The sequence below is a fragment of the Strix aluco genome, chromosome 2 (genome assembly GCF_031877795.1).
Source record: "Strix aluco isolate bStrAlu1 chromosome 2, bStrAlu1.hap1, whole genome shotgun sequence".
In the NCBI taxonomy this organism is placed as follows: Eukaryota; Metazoa; Chordata; class Aves; order Strigiformes; family Strigidae; genus Strix; species Strix aluco.
Window position 1 is genome coordinate 91,288,891 of NC_133932.1, and position 16,513 is coordinate 91,305,403.

The 16,513-nt window shown below is 35.7% G+C and overlaps 1 protein-coding gene across 21 annotated transcripts in view; it reads left to right on the forward strand.

The window, feature by feature from the left end:
* Positions 1-16,513, forward strand: part of MYCBP2 (MYC binding protein 2) — a 204,488-nt gene that overhangs the window by 98,886 nt on the left and 89,089 nt on the right. For all 21 annotated transcript variants that reach the window (XM_074815495.1, XM_074815477.1, XM_074815481.1 and 18 more), the window contains 10 exons: positions 2,530-2,722; positions 3,355-3,629; positions 4,576-4,797; positions 7,221-7,412; positions 8,582-8,788; positions 9,470-9,601; positions 10,127-10,305; positions 13,208-13,350; positions 14,178-14,278; positions 15,542-15,760. In XM_074815495.1, the coding sequence (XP_074671596.1) occupies positions 2,530-2,722; positions 3,355-3,629; positions 4,576-4,797; positions 7,221-7,412; positions 8,582-8,788; positions 9,470-9,601; positions 10,127-10,305; positions 13,208-13,350; positions 14,178-14,278; positions 15,542-15,760 (1,863 nt within the window). The remainder of the gene's footprint in view (positions 1-2,529; positions 2,723-3,354; positions 3,630-4,575; positions 4,798-7,220; positions 7,413-8,581; positions 8,789-9,469; positions 9,602-10,126; positions 10,306-13,207; positions 13,351-14,177; positions 14,279-15,541; positions 15,761-16,513) is intronic.

A 16,513-nucleotide genomic window follows, 5' to 3' on the forward strand; every position in this document is an offset into this window, starting at 1 on the left:
TTATTTACAAGGTTGTGCTACTTAGTTTTAGGTTTGGGAGGGGAATGTGGGGTTGAGTTCATACTTACTGGTTGTATTCAATGTACAAGCCTTACTCCCTGCCAAGAAATTAATATTATCAGGCTTTTTAGAATTTTGAGGGAGATTTACTATATGCTCCCTTCTGTGGCTTTTAAATTACTGGCATTAATTAGTCATTGGTGAGATTCATCTTCCTCTTGGGTGCATTCCAATATACGTTGAGAATCAGATAGCATTTAATTAAATTTGATAAGCTGAAGTAAGGAGTATTAATAGACACAGAGAACTGCAACTATTAATAGAAGATAGTCTGCAGTTCTTCACATAGAAGGAGGTTAGTCAAATTTCGATGAATACTGTATTAAGTTGAAATGCAGTATTATCGTGCAGGGTAAAGCCAGTTCTGTCTTCATGTTTTTGAAATACAGGCCCTTCCTTACCTGTTACAAACAATGATTTTTTTTTTTTCAGTTCCATCCTGGTTTATATTTTATGTTGCATTACATATACTGTCAGTATGCTCTACTGATAGTTACATTGAAGTTATTGCCTCCATATGGACACTCACAGTCCAATTTTCTTAACCAGCTTGCTTTCTCTCACGTATTCTCCATTTCTTCAGTACTCATTCTCTAATATCAGGATGATCTTCTGTTCAGGTTTCTTCTAGAAATGTATTATCTACACAATTTACATCTGTAGTAATCATATTATGGACATATCAATAGCTACTCTTACTATATGTTTGTTTAAAAATATTTGCATTAAGCTATGAACTCCATGGCTTTTAATACTTCACATTGTATCCTCCCTTTTCATTATCTTGCTGCTCTTATCCCTGACAATAGATCTGAACTGGGATAAGAGAAGAGTTTTGGCTTTCTGGACATTAGGCATTTTATAACTACCTTTGAACAATCAGCTTGATTTTTGCAGCTTGAAGGTATACCTGCAGCTTAAAGGTATACCTGCAGCTTGAAGGTATACCTGCAGCTTGAAAGTATTCAATACCAAATACTTGTAGTTTGCCTTCTGAAACTATCAACCTCAGTTAGTAGTAGTAGAAACAAATTTTTGTACAAACAGAACTTTTCAAATCCTCAGTTTTCTTGTGGTTGATCATGTGCTTCTGTTGAACTTCCAAGTACTGTAAATGTCATGTAGTTCCCCTGAACTTTGTTTTGCTGATTAAGGATACCAATTAAACTCGGACACCAGAGTGAAAAGAGTAGGCATATTTTACTGGGGATAACTAAATAATGTAACAGAGTAATACAGAAAACATACAGTAAGAAAAGACAGAATAGTGCACTTAAAGCAAACAAATAGGACTTAAAGCAAACAAATAGGAAAATACAAGGTAATGCATGAAATCATTACTACCTGAGAGAGAGAATGGTGATTAAGAAAGATACATCACCACTTGCATACGTTACCATCATCCAGATCTGCAGTCACTGGGGAGCCCCAGTTACAGGGAGGATTTGGAGAGCCTGTCCCGGCAAGTGGGAAGTCCTGCGCGGTGCATCCACCCGTAGGTGAGGCATCCAAAGTCGCTGTAAGAGAGTCCAGGTTTATATAGTGTTGAATAAACAAGTCCACCTGACTGTGGTGCGGTAAACATCTGGCTTCACTCTCCAATTAGATTCCCCCGGAGCCTGGCCAGAGCTCGAGGAGGAAGCCAGGGGAGTTTCCCTGTTCATCCAATTTATTTATGAGCAAGGTCACACATCTGGTCACAAGGCCAGACAGCTGGCTCCATGGCCTTGTTAACTTGCCCCTACACAAAGAAGGATAAAGATATATTCAGGATAGACATGTTTTATGATATCTAAACTACATCTTTCATTAATGAGCATACATATTTCACTAATGACTAAGTTAGCAGCTTTGACTCGGGGCCTGTTGTTCAGGCTTTGATACTTCAACACTTGAGCACTTTTACATCAGCATAGGTGGTTGATTATAACTTAGTACAATACCTACTAGCACAATGGTTATCAGTTATAAAATATACAGGATTCATCTATAGGTCAACTCTGGCTTGGGCCTGTTGTCTAAACCTTAGCACTTCAAACCTGCAGATCATAACTGTTTAAAAACAAAGCAAAGATAGCCTGATAAGTCTTTACTGTTATGACAAGAATGTGTTCTGTTAAAAGTACATATCACGCTATTCATATGCAGACAAAGCAAGTAAAAGTCACTGAAAAAAGTATTAACAGTGAATACAAACGGTTATTAGTTCTTAAATAACTGAGAGATTTCCACACACTATGTTATAAATTGCTTTTAGCATGATATTACAGTGAAGTGTTCCTACCTTCTCAGCATGCTTTTCCTGCAAATAGGATTTGTGTGTTGTATGGTAGATGGGTATAGACATATGTTTTCATAATAAACATGGGTATAGATGCTGTTTGCTTTTCATCTTACACTGGTGCTGTAAGTTCACTTTTTGTTTTTAACACAAAATCTGTCTTCTGTATCCTTCATACCCTGAAACAGGAATGCTTTGAATCTTTATTGAGCATTCTTCACTGGAGCTGGACAACACTGGTGCTGGGAGTTGAAGAACTTCGTGGACTTAAAGGATTCCAATACACTGCTACTCTTTTGGATTTAGAAAGGTTGCGTTTTGTGGGCACCTGCTGCCTGAGGTTGTTGAGGGTCTACACATGTGAAATATATCCAATATCAGGTATTCCTTTCAATTCACTTGTTTCATATTTATCATCAAATAATAATCTACGGGGCATTCAAAATTTGATCTAAGTATTCATGTAGGGTATGCTATAAGATTAAATGATTATACAGGTGGTTTTATTGGAGCAATTAAGAGACTTGCTGTCGATAATTGGATGTTTGCAATTGTCTGCATGATCAGGAGTCCAGCACCACATGTTTACATTGTAACTTGTGTGTATTTTAAAGTTAATGTTTTGTTTGGCTTGACAGTTGAGTTCTTTTGGACTACTTGTTTTTTCTTTCTTTCCCCATTTCTGTACATAGTACCACCATACTTTGGTGGTGAGCACAATTTAAACTTGAAAGAGACAGTGTCTGTTTTTCATGCCTGTAGTGTAACAACACTCATATTAAAATGCAGCATATATTATGAAAGACCACAAAATCGGAAGTTTGTGGTGTTCAAGTTTCTTCAATGTAGTTTGACGGCCTTCACTGTTTTCCTTTTGAAATTAACTTCTCTGAATGTAGATTCATCAGTGTTGCTAAATTCTACTTGTTTTATTTGCTTGTAGAATGCGCATTTTAATATGGAAATGTTTCATGTATTGTACATTTAACACTTCTCTTTGTGTACCCTTCTAGCTACAGCTAAGGCGGTTGTAGAAGAAACCAGCAAACTAGCAGATTGCATTGGAAAAACTAGGACCTTGCTGAGAAAAATTTTATCTGAAGGAGTTGATCATTGCATGGTGAAGTTGGACAACGATCCACAAGGATATCTCAGCCAGCCTCTCAGTCTTTTAGAAGCTGTTCTTCAGGAATGCCATAACACATTCACAGCTTGCTTTCATTCATTTTATCCAACACCATCTCTCCAGTGGGCGTGTCTTTGTGACTTGCTGAATTGTTTGGACCAGGTATATTATAATGGCACAAGTAAATATTACAACTTACCTCACCCATTGCTCGAATTGAAGCCAAGCAGTATTTAAAACCTTTATTCCTTTTTTTGTGTTTATCCTGGTTTGCAACTTGAATTCTGCTATGGTTTGGTGTTTTTTAATAATTGGGGTTTTGTTCTTGTTTTTTTTAAAAGAAAGTGTCCAAGTTCAACAAGAGCCTATGGATTTCTGTGTCCCTTTGTAGTAAGATTCTCTCTGGGACAGTGAAGAAAAGTTGTGGTGCTGTTAACTGTCAGCACTTGCTTTTTCAGTGTTGAGGGCAAGCTTCCTCTGTGATTACTCTTGCTGCACATTGCTTAGGAGCATACATGTAGCATTTTTTATACTTATCACTAATACTTTACTAATTTCTCATTATTAAGTGTTACGACAGTGCTCTGATACAGCAAAGTACATGAAAAGCTGCCAATATTATTCTATAATTAACAACTTTATTCCACGTATCTTGCTTATTGTGAATGAGCATCCCACATCTAAACTGTGTGGTTGTTTCCTTGCATTGATTGCAGTGAGATGTAAACAACTTGCTGCTTTGCATGAAAATTCATTTAGCATATAGAAATTCAAGGAAGAATCAACTAATTAATATGTTATTCTAATTAAACTGTTTGATTAATTATAAGTACTTTGTCTTCAAAGGATGCCATAATTTCAAAATTTTAAATGGGTTTATTATTTTAAAACATGTGAACCAGCACATTTTAATTACTGCAATTTGAAAGATCTAAATGGAAGCTTATGAGAACAGATAATGCAAAATTCACAGGAAAGCTAACACTTTTTTCTCTAAATTATTTTTATAATTACTATAAAACTGGAAAGTTCCTTTCTAAAGTAGTTTCTCTCTTATTTACTTTGAATGCAATGGTGTCATTCTGTTAATTTCTTTTTATGTTTTTAGGACATCCAGGAAGCAAACTTCAAAACCTCCAGTAGCCGGCTTCTTGCTGCTGTTATGTCTGCCCTCTGCCATACTTCAGTAAAACTGACCTCTATCTTTCCGATTGCTTATGATGGAGAGGCATTGCTGCGATCAATGGTTAAACAAGTCAGCACTGAGAATGACTCTGCTCTGGCCCATCGTTTTCCTCTTTTGGTTGCACACATGGAAAAACTTAGTCAGGTTAGGATATATTCTAAAAATTCAACAGCTTGTTTTTACTTTGCAACAAAAACCAGTTATGTAAGTTGAAGTTTTAGCTTTATACGGATGTAGCTGAATTTGCCTGAGTGTTTTCTTTCTAAAAGGCTTGTTTCAGAAACATTATTTTATCCAATTTTCATCTTTTGGTCTGAAATATTCAATTGTTTCTTGTTTGGAGAATGTTTGAGGAAAAAAAAATTATTTTGGATTATTAAATTGGTAGAAATACAGTTTGGAGTTACATATTGGATGGAGTGCACCCTCAGCAAGTTTGCCACCACCACCAAGCTGTGTGGTGCGGTTGACACGCTGGAGGGAAGGGATGTGCCATCCAGAGGGACCTGGACAGGCTGGAGAGGTGGGCCCATGCAAACTCATGAAGTTCAACAAGACCAAGTGTAAGATCCTGAACATGGGTCGAGGCAATCCCAAGCACAAATAGAGGCTGGGCGATGAGTGGATTGAGAGCAGCCCTGAGGAGAAGGACTTAGGCGTTACAGTGGATGGAAGACTGACTGTGAGCCAGCAATGTGTTCTCACAGCCCATCAAAGCTGCATCATCACTGCATCCAATGGACCTGCTCGAGCAGGTCCAGAGGAGGGCCATGAAGATGATCAGGGGGCTGGAGCACCTCCCTTACAAGGACAGGCTGAGAGAGTTGGGGTTGTTCAACCTGGAGAAAGTTCCAGTGAGGCCTTGTAGAAACCTTCCAGTAATTAAAGGGGGCCTACAGGAAAGATGGGGAGGGACTCTATCAGGGAGTGTAGTGATAGAATGAGGGGTAGCAGCTTTAAACTGAAAGAAGGTGGATTCAGATTAGGTATAAGGAAGAAATTCTGTACTGTGAGGGTGATGAGGCACTGGAAGACGTCGCCCAAAGAAATTGTGGATGTCCCCTCCCTGGAAGTGTTCAAGGCCAGGTTGGATGGGGCTTTGAACAACTTGGTCTAGTGGAAGGTGTCCCTGCCCATGGCAGGGGGATTGGAACTAGATTATCTTTAAGATCCATTCTAACCTTTGCCCTTCTTTGATTCTGTGATTTCATTGCATATGTTCTCTTCAACAGTTTTTCAGCTTTTTCACATGATCACAAGAACGAACATGTAGATAGATTCAGTGTTTTGAGGAAAAGTCAATACAGCTTTGGCAATAAAAAGTCAACAAGCAGACGGTCAAGGGAAGCCCAGTTCATATAGTTCTAGCAAAGGTTATTAAACAATTTTCTAATCAAGGGTTCTTGAATACTGTATTTTTTGCAGTTCTGTTATTCCAGAATAGATTTACAGGAATAAAAAGGGTAAAGATGATAATCAAAGATATGGGACAACTAAATAGTCACTACTTCACTTTAGAAAACCAGAGGGGTAAGATCTTAGGAAGTTATGAATGATGCATGAAAGGTAAATAAAGGATGGTTGTTGAGTCTTCCAGTATCAAAAGTTTTGAGCAACCAGAGACCTTAGCAAAAGGTAAGTTCAAAAGATTGCTGTTATGCATAAAATACACAATTAAACTCTGGAACATATTCCTGTAGACCATTATTATGCTAAAAGCTTTCACAGACTTACAAAGCACCTGCACAAATAAATGAAGGAAAAAATCTCCGAAAGCTATTAAATGCAAAGATAATATTTACATCTTGGATACAGCTACCTCTTAACTGATGAAGAATAGTGAGCTCTGTGCAGGTGTCCGTACAGGTTTGCTTGACCTGATTGTCCTCCCTATATGTTCACTACTTGGAAATTTTTGGGAGACAAAATGGTGAGAAAGACAAACCTTTGATCAGTAGAGCTGATTTTATTTTTCCTTATTGGGAATGACTTTGAGTATGGAAAACTGTTTTGAGTAACAGTGGATGTCACTGCTAGGTAGAAGGCACAGCAGATGCCTAAGCTTAGATTTGTTTCATAATCTTCAGTAAAGAATGACTGTTCTTATAAGCACTGGTTTTATCTTACCTATTTGCATGGAAGATTCTCTCTGCTAATATCAAACCCAAAAAGCTTCTGAGTTTCTTTTTAGACAGTGGAGAAGACAATGATGTGAAGAGTTCTGTAGGTAGGTACATATCTGTTGTATTCTAATGTATGTTTATAGGTAGTATGGCAAGGAGGGCTATAAGAAAAGCTCTTTCCTGAGAACGGCACCTCTGTGTCTTTCCAGTGCAATAGATAAAGTCAACGCCAGCTCATTCTGGAAATTAAGAATATTAATCAGGTTTTTGACAAAGGAATACATACTATGATAGCTTTGAGAATTTTAAATTTTTTGGAATTTTTTTATGCTATAGACAGTTCTTATTTTTAAGAAGTCACAGATGCTTATAATATGTGAAAATTAAAGTGGTCTTTTTTATGTAAGAACAACGTTATTTGTCATTTTTCTCTTAATAATGTAGAGTGAAGAAAATGTTTCAGGGATGACAAGCTTTCGGGAAGTGCTGGAAAAGATGTTGGTTATTGTTGTTTTACCAGTACGGAACAGCCTTAGAAGAGAAAATGAACTTTTCTCTTCACATCTGGTTTCTAATACCTGTGGGTTGCTTGCTAGTATTGTGAGTGAGCTTACAGCATCGGCATTAGGATCTGAGGTAAAGCTTCTATAAAATCATTACTAAAAGTCTTTCAGGACAAGTATATTATGAATATGATATAGGCTGTGGCAGGAATTCTATAGGTGTGCAGATCTTTTACAGACACTGGAATTCTCAGTTCTCAATAGCTTTCAGATATTTAACATAAATTTAAAAGCATATATTCACTGTATTACTGAAGTACTGTTGATAATTAGCTACTTCATTATGGCTGCAGAATACTGCAAATTGTTTACAAAATGGCAATTTTTTTTTTTTTTGAGTGCTTCTCTTTTTGCATGCGTGTCTGCATTATGCACTCAAAATACATTTGGTCCTCACTGGAGGCAGTGCCACATACCTGAGCATCTCTGTGCCTCTTGTGGTATCATGGACGCCTTGTGTTCTGAACCTATCTGCTTTTGATTATGAGTCAGAATTTATAATGTATTTTGTTCATGCATTGCATCTCCCTCCTTTATATGTAAGATACTCTTTACACATATCTTCCTTTGTGTATTTCATATTATATAATATGTGTATTATATTTGTCTGTATCATTAGACTTTTTCCAGTTTATTTGCTTTGTATTCTAAATTGAGAGTAGTATGGAGTTCAACTTCTTAAAATCCAGAGATTCATAATCACACACAAAAGTTTTGTTTCATGAGGCTATAATGTTGTTAAATGATGGAAATTTATTTGATTTTATTAAAGGCATGTCACTGTCTCTGTACTATTGGCAGACTTTTTTCACAGAAAGAACCTAGCTTTTGATAACATCTTGACTAAAGATGTTTCTACTGTTACGTAAGATTTGTATCTGTCCTCTCTTAGTCTTGACCTTACCTAAGGCAGAAATACCTAACTCTTCTTGAAGCACAGTTAAACTATATTTTGTGCTAATTCATCCTGTAAAATATATCTTTAAATACCTGAAATAAGATAGGAATCAGATTCCTAATTATTCCCAGTTAATTTCCAATTACCAAAAATTATATTTTTTTTCTTTTTAGTCAGTACTGAATAGAAGCCCCAGTGGTGGCATCTTCTCTGTTTTATCAGTTGACTTTTAAAATTTACCCGGTTGAACATCTGGTAATTTAATTCACTTAACTTTGCTTTATTAAAGTTGTCTAACATTTAGCAGTTAATTTTTTCTGGTGCTTGTATTTAACTTTCTACAGGTTGATGGGCTGAACTCTCTCCATTCTGTCAAATCCACCCCCAACCGATTCACGAAAACAAGTCAGGGAAGAAGCTGGAATACTGGGAATGGATCCCCTGATGCAATATGTTTCTCTGTTGACAAACCTGGTGTAGTTGTAGTAGGATTTTCTGTTTATGGTGGAGGAGGAATTCATGAGTATGAGTTGGAGGTATTAGTTGATGATGTAAGTACTGCATTGAAGAAAACAATTTGAACAAAAGTTACTCAGAATTTTTCATAATATGTTTTACAAAGTAATGTTGTTAATATTCTTATACAGTCTAGGCTACAAGTAAAACAGTGCTCTTGTAGTAGGGTTTTTTGATCTGCTTGTGGTTGTGATTTTTGTGGTATTGCAAGCTACATACCATATCCTTATCTTGGCTGTGGTCTTGAAATCATACTTTATCACAAATAATATTTGAAGTTAGTGAGGAGTCCAAGTTAAAACATTTTAAACCAAAAATTGAAGAAAGGGGTAGCCTAGCAGCATGATCAGGCTGTAGCTACAGATGTTTCATGTGTTGTTGAAGTACTCTGTTAGAAAAAGCATAAAACTGTATTGTGTGTCCTTGTAATGAAGAAAAATCTGTGTTCTTTTATAGACGGTTGTTCACTTTAACCGACTGTTCTAATCTCTTCCAAAGGGCAAGCATAGGGTTGATATGGGAAAACCTCTCTGCTCAGTAATTTCCTTTTTAGCAGAAAGGCTTTATTATTGCCTCTGAACAGGTTTTTCAGCTTCGTTTTATTTGTAATGCTGTGTGTACAGTTTATGCAAGAAAACACAACTTGCACAGTTGCATGAATGTGTCATGTATTTACATTATAAATGAATTAAAATTACTTTGTTTCCTTGAATCAGAGTGATCATACTGGAGATTCAACTCATTCTCATAGATGGACATCTTTAGAGTTGGTTAAAGGAACTTACACCACAGATGATTCTCCCAGTGATATAGCTGAAATCAGACTTGACAAAGTCGTGCCACTGAAGGTAAACAAAAGAAGTGCACATCTGTAGGTTTCATATGACTTTAGATAAAAAAACCAGAATGTTCAACCAGAAATTGTTTTTTTATGTACATGTTTACAAGTTGATCTTGATATGTTTGCTTTATACAGTCTTAGTTTCACCTAGTAACTAAAAAGTTCAAATTCTGAGAGCAAAAAGAAATTAAACTTTAATGTTTATAATAGCATAAGATAGATTGTAATTGCTTAGTAATTTTAGAATATTCTTGAATATGCAACTTTTTTGTGTGCCTGAGGGGCAGGTGCTAATTTTCTTGGGTATCTGGTCGCTCTTCAAGTAATTAGTAGTAATATTTTACTTAAGTTATGGTCCATAGTTTGGGAACATGGAGCAGCTTTTGCTTTTGTTAATTGCTGGATCTTTTTCAGTTAATTTCATTAGTGGAGTGTGTTGAAGGACTTTTCAGACTCTCCAGTGTTAATACCACAAAGCCTAACTTAGATACTTGTTTTATATTGCATACTATTTTTGTCTCTCCTTTGTAAGGAAAATGTGAAATACGCAGTTCGTTTGAGGAATTACGGAAGCCGGACTGCCAATGGAGATGGAGGAATGACCACAGTTCAGTGTCCAGATGGTGTAACATTTACATTTAGTACATGCAGTCTGAGCAGTAATGGCACAAACCAAACACGAGGACAAATTCCACAGATTCTTTATTACAGGTTAGTGTGTTGTCATGATCCATTTCTTAAGAAGTAAAACCATTGTAGAGCTATCATACCACATATATTTTTGAGCAGCAACAGAAATAAATACCTCTGGAGTGTATCTGAGGAAAGATCTTCTTTAACGGTAGTATTGTGTTCTTCCAGTATAGTTTCAGTGAAGACAGCTTTTGGGACACCAGTTGTACTGGTGCCTCTTCCAGTCTTGTTTTAGGTTCTCTTCTTTTTTTTTTAACTTGTCAAATAATTTGGTGGTTGACATTTCTTACAAGGTCCATTGTCTACTGCTTTAAAGCTGTAATATGGAGGACTGATAAGATGCACTAGTTCAGTCTGTTTTTTCTATAACCTAAGAGATTTTTGAGAGACTACTCACTGGAATGTTTATCTGTGGTTTCATTCAGTTCCTTTCTCTGTTGCCAGAAAGGATTGCATCATGTAATGAAGCAAGGTCTGTTTGTATAGGAACTGTCTCCTCTCTTACTGTAGAGTTCAAAGGTATAAAAAGAGAAATTGCAACTGCGTGAAGAAAATCAGCTGAAACATCTGACTGTCCTGCAGGGAAGCTACAATAAAGTAGCCTTTCAGAATGATAGTAGGAATTCACTTAAGGTAATGCTTTTGCAGAAGGCATTGCTTTCATTTTTGAGGTGCTTTGATATGTATGAAGGCATTCTCAAAATGTGTCAGCATCCGAATACATGAATTACTACTATTATCTGTACAGAAAAAAAATGTCACGCCTTTTACTCCAGATCTCAATTTTTGTCGTAAAAGGCTAATCAACAGTAGATCCAAGGAATAGAAGGAGCAAGGAATAGTAACCTACTTTGATATTTAATTATGTGTGAGATATACCTACCTAATAAAAGATGAAGAGAATAAAATAAGTAATGCTACAACAAGCGATGTATTTTGGACTAACAGTCATAAGTACATGTTGCTCTTAAAGTTTTAAAGAAACTAAAATATGAAGGAATAAAGTTACCAGCAAAACTACAGTAACAGTATTTGAAGATACAGGTTAGTTCTAAACTCTTAAAACATGATATAGGCTGTACTCAAAGACTCAAACATCCAGCTTGTCAGTAGTAACAGCAATTGCTTGTCAAAGAATGGAATTACAATGGTGCATATCATGATGCTTTTGTTGATTTAGTCTTCTGGAATCTTGGGCATCTGTGTTTAGGGGATTCTTCCATCGTTTGGAGAAATTTCATTATGAAGTATCAGAATTATGAAGTATCATATTGTGTAAGAAGGAGGAAAGAGGACAAGGAAAATCTTTATTCCCATTCCTAGAATTTTTGCTTTTATATAATGTAAAAGAAGGGAATAAAGGAGAAATAACAATTTCTTTGATTTCAGAAAAGCAAAGGACATAAAACTTCAGTAAATGGTAGCTGCAAGGCATTCTAACTTAATAACAAGCTAACATACGGCAAAAAACCACACCAAAGTGCTGTCTTCAGATCAGAACAATCTTAGTTTTTTTTGTTTCAACTGTGGTAAAATTCTAAGAAGCTTTTGAAGGACTGTAATGGCACAACTCAGAACTGTTACAGAATAAATTAAGTTTTGCTTGGAAAATTTGCAGACTGCTGTCTGTAATCACAATGTCTTTTGAAGTTTGCTCGGACAACAGAAACTTAAATGTTCTCTGATGGATGACTACAGTTATGGACGTAGTTGGTCTGAAGGTTCCCAGTTTGATATATAATGACTTGAGGTTTTGGATTTTCTACGGTAAAGGAACAAATGTTCAATCAGCTATTACAGAGCAGAGCTTGTAAGATTCACACTTGATTTTGTTTGAAGAATGCTCAAATACAAATAGAATTGTTGCTTATGCAAATGCCAAGAAAGGCCATACCAGAAGAGGTGTGTTAACATACTTCTGGTAAGAGCAGAAATGCTTTGGAAGGATTTGTTGGAAAAGTACACGGTTGGAATTGCTCCTACTGTCAGTCACTAATAAATTAAAACTAAAAAGGCTTGAGGCTGACAGCAGACTGCAATTCTAGGACGCACTGACAAAAAAAAATCTTGTAAGAGTGGTTAATTTAAGTCATAGAGAAGGATAGGTATCTTTGTTGTGTACTGAATTGCTCCAAGTAAATTTTTTGAGCATTGTGAGTTGCCAGTCCTGGAGTCTTAATGTTCTGGAATGATGTTGTGAAGGATCAAATCTTTCTGGACAAACATAAGAAATCTCAACAGAGAATGAGAAATTTTGTTTAACATGTTGACCAAGGGATTTTGGTTGTCTATGCCAATGCTTAATCGCTATTATATTGAGGGCTTGAATTAGTTTATAATCATCATTTGACTGCTTTGAAAAAGCAAATTAAACCACATCTTTTATATACCTTATTGAAATAGATTTGTGCATAATGTTGTTTAGAACCTAATTTGACATACAGAATGGATTTCAATGAAAAAGCCTTTTGTTAAGAGTAAGCCTAAGACTGTATTTCAAAACCAAAGTTAATCTAGAATAGGAAGGGACAATATTTTTCCCTGTTATGATACTGTATAAATATCCACTGAGTTTTGTCCATTTCTGTGATGCTTTTAGTATTATTCTGTGTTTATCACAATAAGTTGTTGGGCTTGGAAGAGCATAGCAATTAATACATTTCTGTGGTTTGAAAGGCATCTGGTCAAAAGAAACGTTTCAGACAAATGCTTTTCATATTTTCTGTCAAATACAAATAGAATTATTGCAGAGAACACTGAGACATTGCCTCCAAAATATCCTCTGTGATTTCTTTGTTTCTTTTATTGCTTTATCATAAATTAATTGTTTTACTTATTCTATGCAAAAAATCAGTCAGTCATGGTTTTTTAATATAATATTGGATTTTGTGAACTTACTTTAACTTAATCCACCATCCAGGAGTGAATATGATGGAGATCTGCAATCACAGCTTTTGAACAAAGCTAATGAAGAAGATAAAAATTGTAGCAGGGCTCTCTCTGTTGTGAGCGCTGTTGTACGAGCAGCCAAAGACCTGTTGCACAGGGCTCTTGCTGTAGATGGTAAGACTTTTGAAAATTGACTTTCAAAATTTACTTTTCAAAACTTGTTTCTTTGATAGCAAGAGATAGTAGTAGAATACCAGTGATACAAAAAAATGTGATATTTCTCTTTTGCTTTCCAAAGAATATTTTTCTAACCTTTCATTCCTGTAGGTATTAAACTCTGATTAACTTTCTAAGTCATCGAGTTGCACTTGAGATATCTGTAGGCAGATACCACGTAAAAACTTTCTCATCAATTTAGCAAGTATCATATTAAAGCTGGTAAGATTCTTTATTTCCAAAAGATATGCTATGATGGCTCAGTTCCAAATTTTATTTGCACAGTGGTGGTAATCAGGAAGACTGGTGAATGTAATGCACTTATGTTTACAAGCACTGAAACATCCATTTTTGAGAAATGCAGACATTAGCCTTAAAACTGAATGGCTTTAGGCTACCACCTTCAGCCATTCTAGTCAAAATGTCCTGAATGTTACATAGTATTGTAGAAATTGGTTTGGAGGGCAGGGAGGAGCTTGTTGTGCTAGCTTTTATACCATAGAAAGTATGAACACAGCTTGACAAAATGGCAAAGAACACAATAAAATTATGCTCTAAGAGGAGGAAATTTTTGAACAGAGAACTGTATATAATGGCATGTTTATCTCGGGTGAAGTTTGCAGGTTTAGAATTTGACAATGCCTAGATAATGAAAATAATTTAAAGTAAAAACTAGTGTGGAAACTAGAAGTTTAAATCATAATATGCAAACCAGAAAAATAAGATGTATTTGGAACCATGGTACTTTTAATAATAATCCCTGTGCTGTAATTATCTTTGTTTAGCTGAAGACATTCCAGAACTACTCAGCTCTTCCAGTCTGTTTTCAATGCTGCTTCCCCTCATAATAGCCTACATAGGACCAGTAGCAGCAGCTATTCCCAAGGTATGCTCCTCAACAAAAATTACTGAAGAAATTTAAGAACGTTGTACAAGGAAAAAGTTTACTCTAGAAATCTGAACATCTTGTTTTCTTATGATTTTACAAAGTAGTGGTTTATATTTAACCACATGACTCATCATAAATTTTCCAGGAGTCAGGAATTTTAAAAACATTGCATGTTTTAAAAATGACTTTTTTTATTTTTAATTAAATTGAAGACATTATGGAAAAAAAAAAAACCACCTTAAGGAAGCAGAGGGGAAGATAACAGGCTTTACCAGTAGGAAAAGACAAGAAGTTAGAAGGAACTGCATTTACAACTCATTGATGAATATTGGATGAAATGTTCTTTTATGTTTTGTAAATCCTATTTTTACAGTAAACATCCAAAGCACTGGTAGCTGGTCATTAAATTAAGATTATTTCTATCAAATTTAGAGATGGAAAGATGTCAACTATAAATAAAATAACCTTACTTTTCAGTGACATAGCATGTTCCTGGTCTGGAACAGTCTTGAAACCTGTTACGAGATTTACAAATGTGATTAATCCTTAGCTAGTAGACACTACTGGCTTTTATTGCTTTTTCATGAACTGTAAACTCTCTTCAGACTTCTTTAAAGAGAGGGAGGAAAGAGGACTAGCCACTTAATATCTAGCAGATTAATTTAATTAAGAATAGTTTCAAATTTTAGTTAACTTGTTACTGTGATGAACTGGTGTTTAGAACCAAGGGTTTTGCTTTAGAAGTGTTACTCCCCTTTGAAGATGTCCTAAAGATTACAGGGAACAATGCAATGCTTAACACTACATGCATTAAAATATGTTGGATATTTGAAAAAATACAATGTAATATAATATGTAAAATAATATATGTAATATATAATAATATATAAAAATATTTGTTATAAAACAAAGGATAACTGGACAGTATGGTATTTGCTTTCTGTCATCTCATGCTTATTGTTCGTTAATGTTATGGCTTGTTAGTAGAAACTGTTTTAGTGATGGTATCTCTCGGTTGTGTACAGATTTTTGTTTCACCTTTGGCAAGTCTCCAGGAGGAGTATTTGAGATTAATGTAGTGGTGCTTTTTCTGTCAGGGTTGCGTAGATGCAGAATTGGAAAATGACCGCACGAATTGTAGTAGTGATATTCTGAGAATATCCGAAACAACCATTGTAGAGAAATGTAAGTTTGTGAGTATTGTTTTCACCTAGCCAGATGTAATACTTTAACTTAATTGCGTGTGGTGTTATGTTACAGGTTGCTGTTGAGGTCTTTGGCCTAGTACAACAGTTACTTCCTTCTGTGGCAGTTCTGAATCAGAAATATGCCCCTCCAGCTTTTAACCCAAATCAGTCTACAGACAGCACCACTGGAAACCAACCGGAGCAAGGGCTTTCAGCTTGTACTACCTCCAATCACTATGCTGTTGTAGAAAGTGAGCATCCCTATAAACCTGCCAGTGTTACGCACTATAAGGTAAGCACCATTTCTAAGTGTGCATGCAGTTTCTTAAAAGCTTTTGGCACATGGATTTTGTTTCAACATTTACTGTCTGAAAAATTGTTGCCATGGATGATAATTCATATTGTCTAATATAGGAGACAGTTTTCTGTATTGCTGTACTGCTTTCTGGAGAAATCTGTTTGTCCAGTAAGTATAGTGGAGACTATAGTGGAAACTAGAGTAGTTTTAACCCCCCAATGCCGCTATCTACTGTAAGTCCATAGATTTGCTCAGTCTTAGATTTTCGTACTGTTGTGCAGTTTCTTTTCTCTAACTGAGCAGACTGTAGAAGTTGGAAATCTTGATGTATACATTATCCAATCATATCTCAGACTTCCTTACTTAATGCTAAAACAATGCTTTCTAAAAATACCTAATGTCAATTCCAGTGAAATTAATATGCATTATAGTGTAGGGATCCCTATGCTGGCTATTGCTGGTCTGCCAATTTACATTCTTCATTAATTGCTTTCACTTGGACCATGATTTGGCATTGCAGAAGTCTCTGAAGTCCAAAGAACTGTCACTTTGAATAGGATTCATTCTGCCTTACATGAATGGCTATTGCAATAAAACTAGATTTTCCTCAATATCAATAGAGAAAGGGTGTTTTTTCTGTTTGAAAAAAGGGCTGAGGCATAAATTCCCATGTTTTGAAATAGTGAGTTCTGCAGTCACGTTCGTTCCTCAACTGTAAATCCAGAGGTAGCAAACCCGGAATCAAGT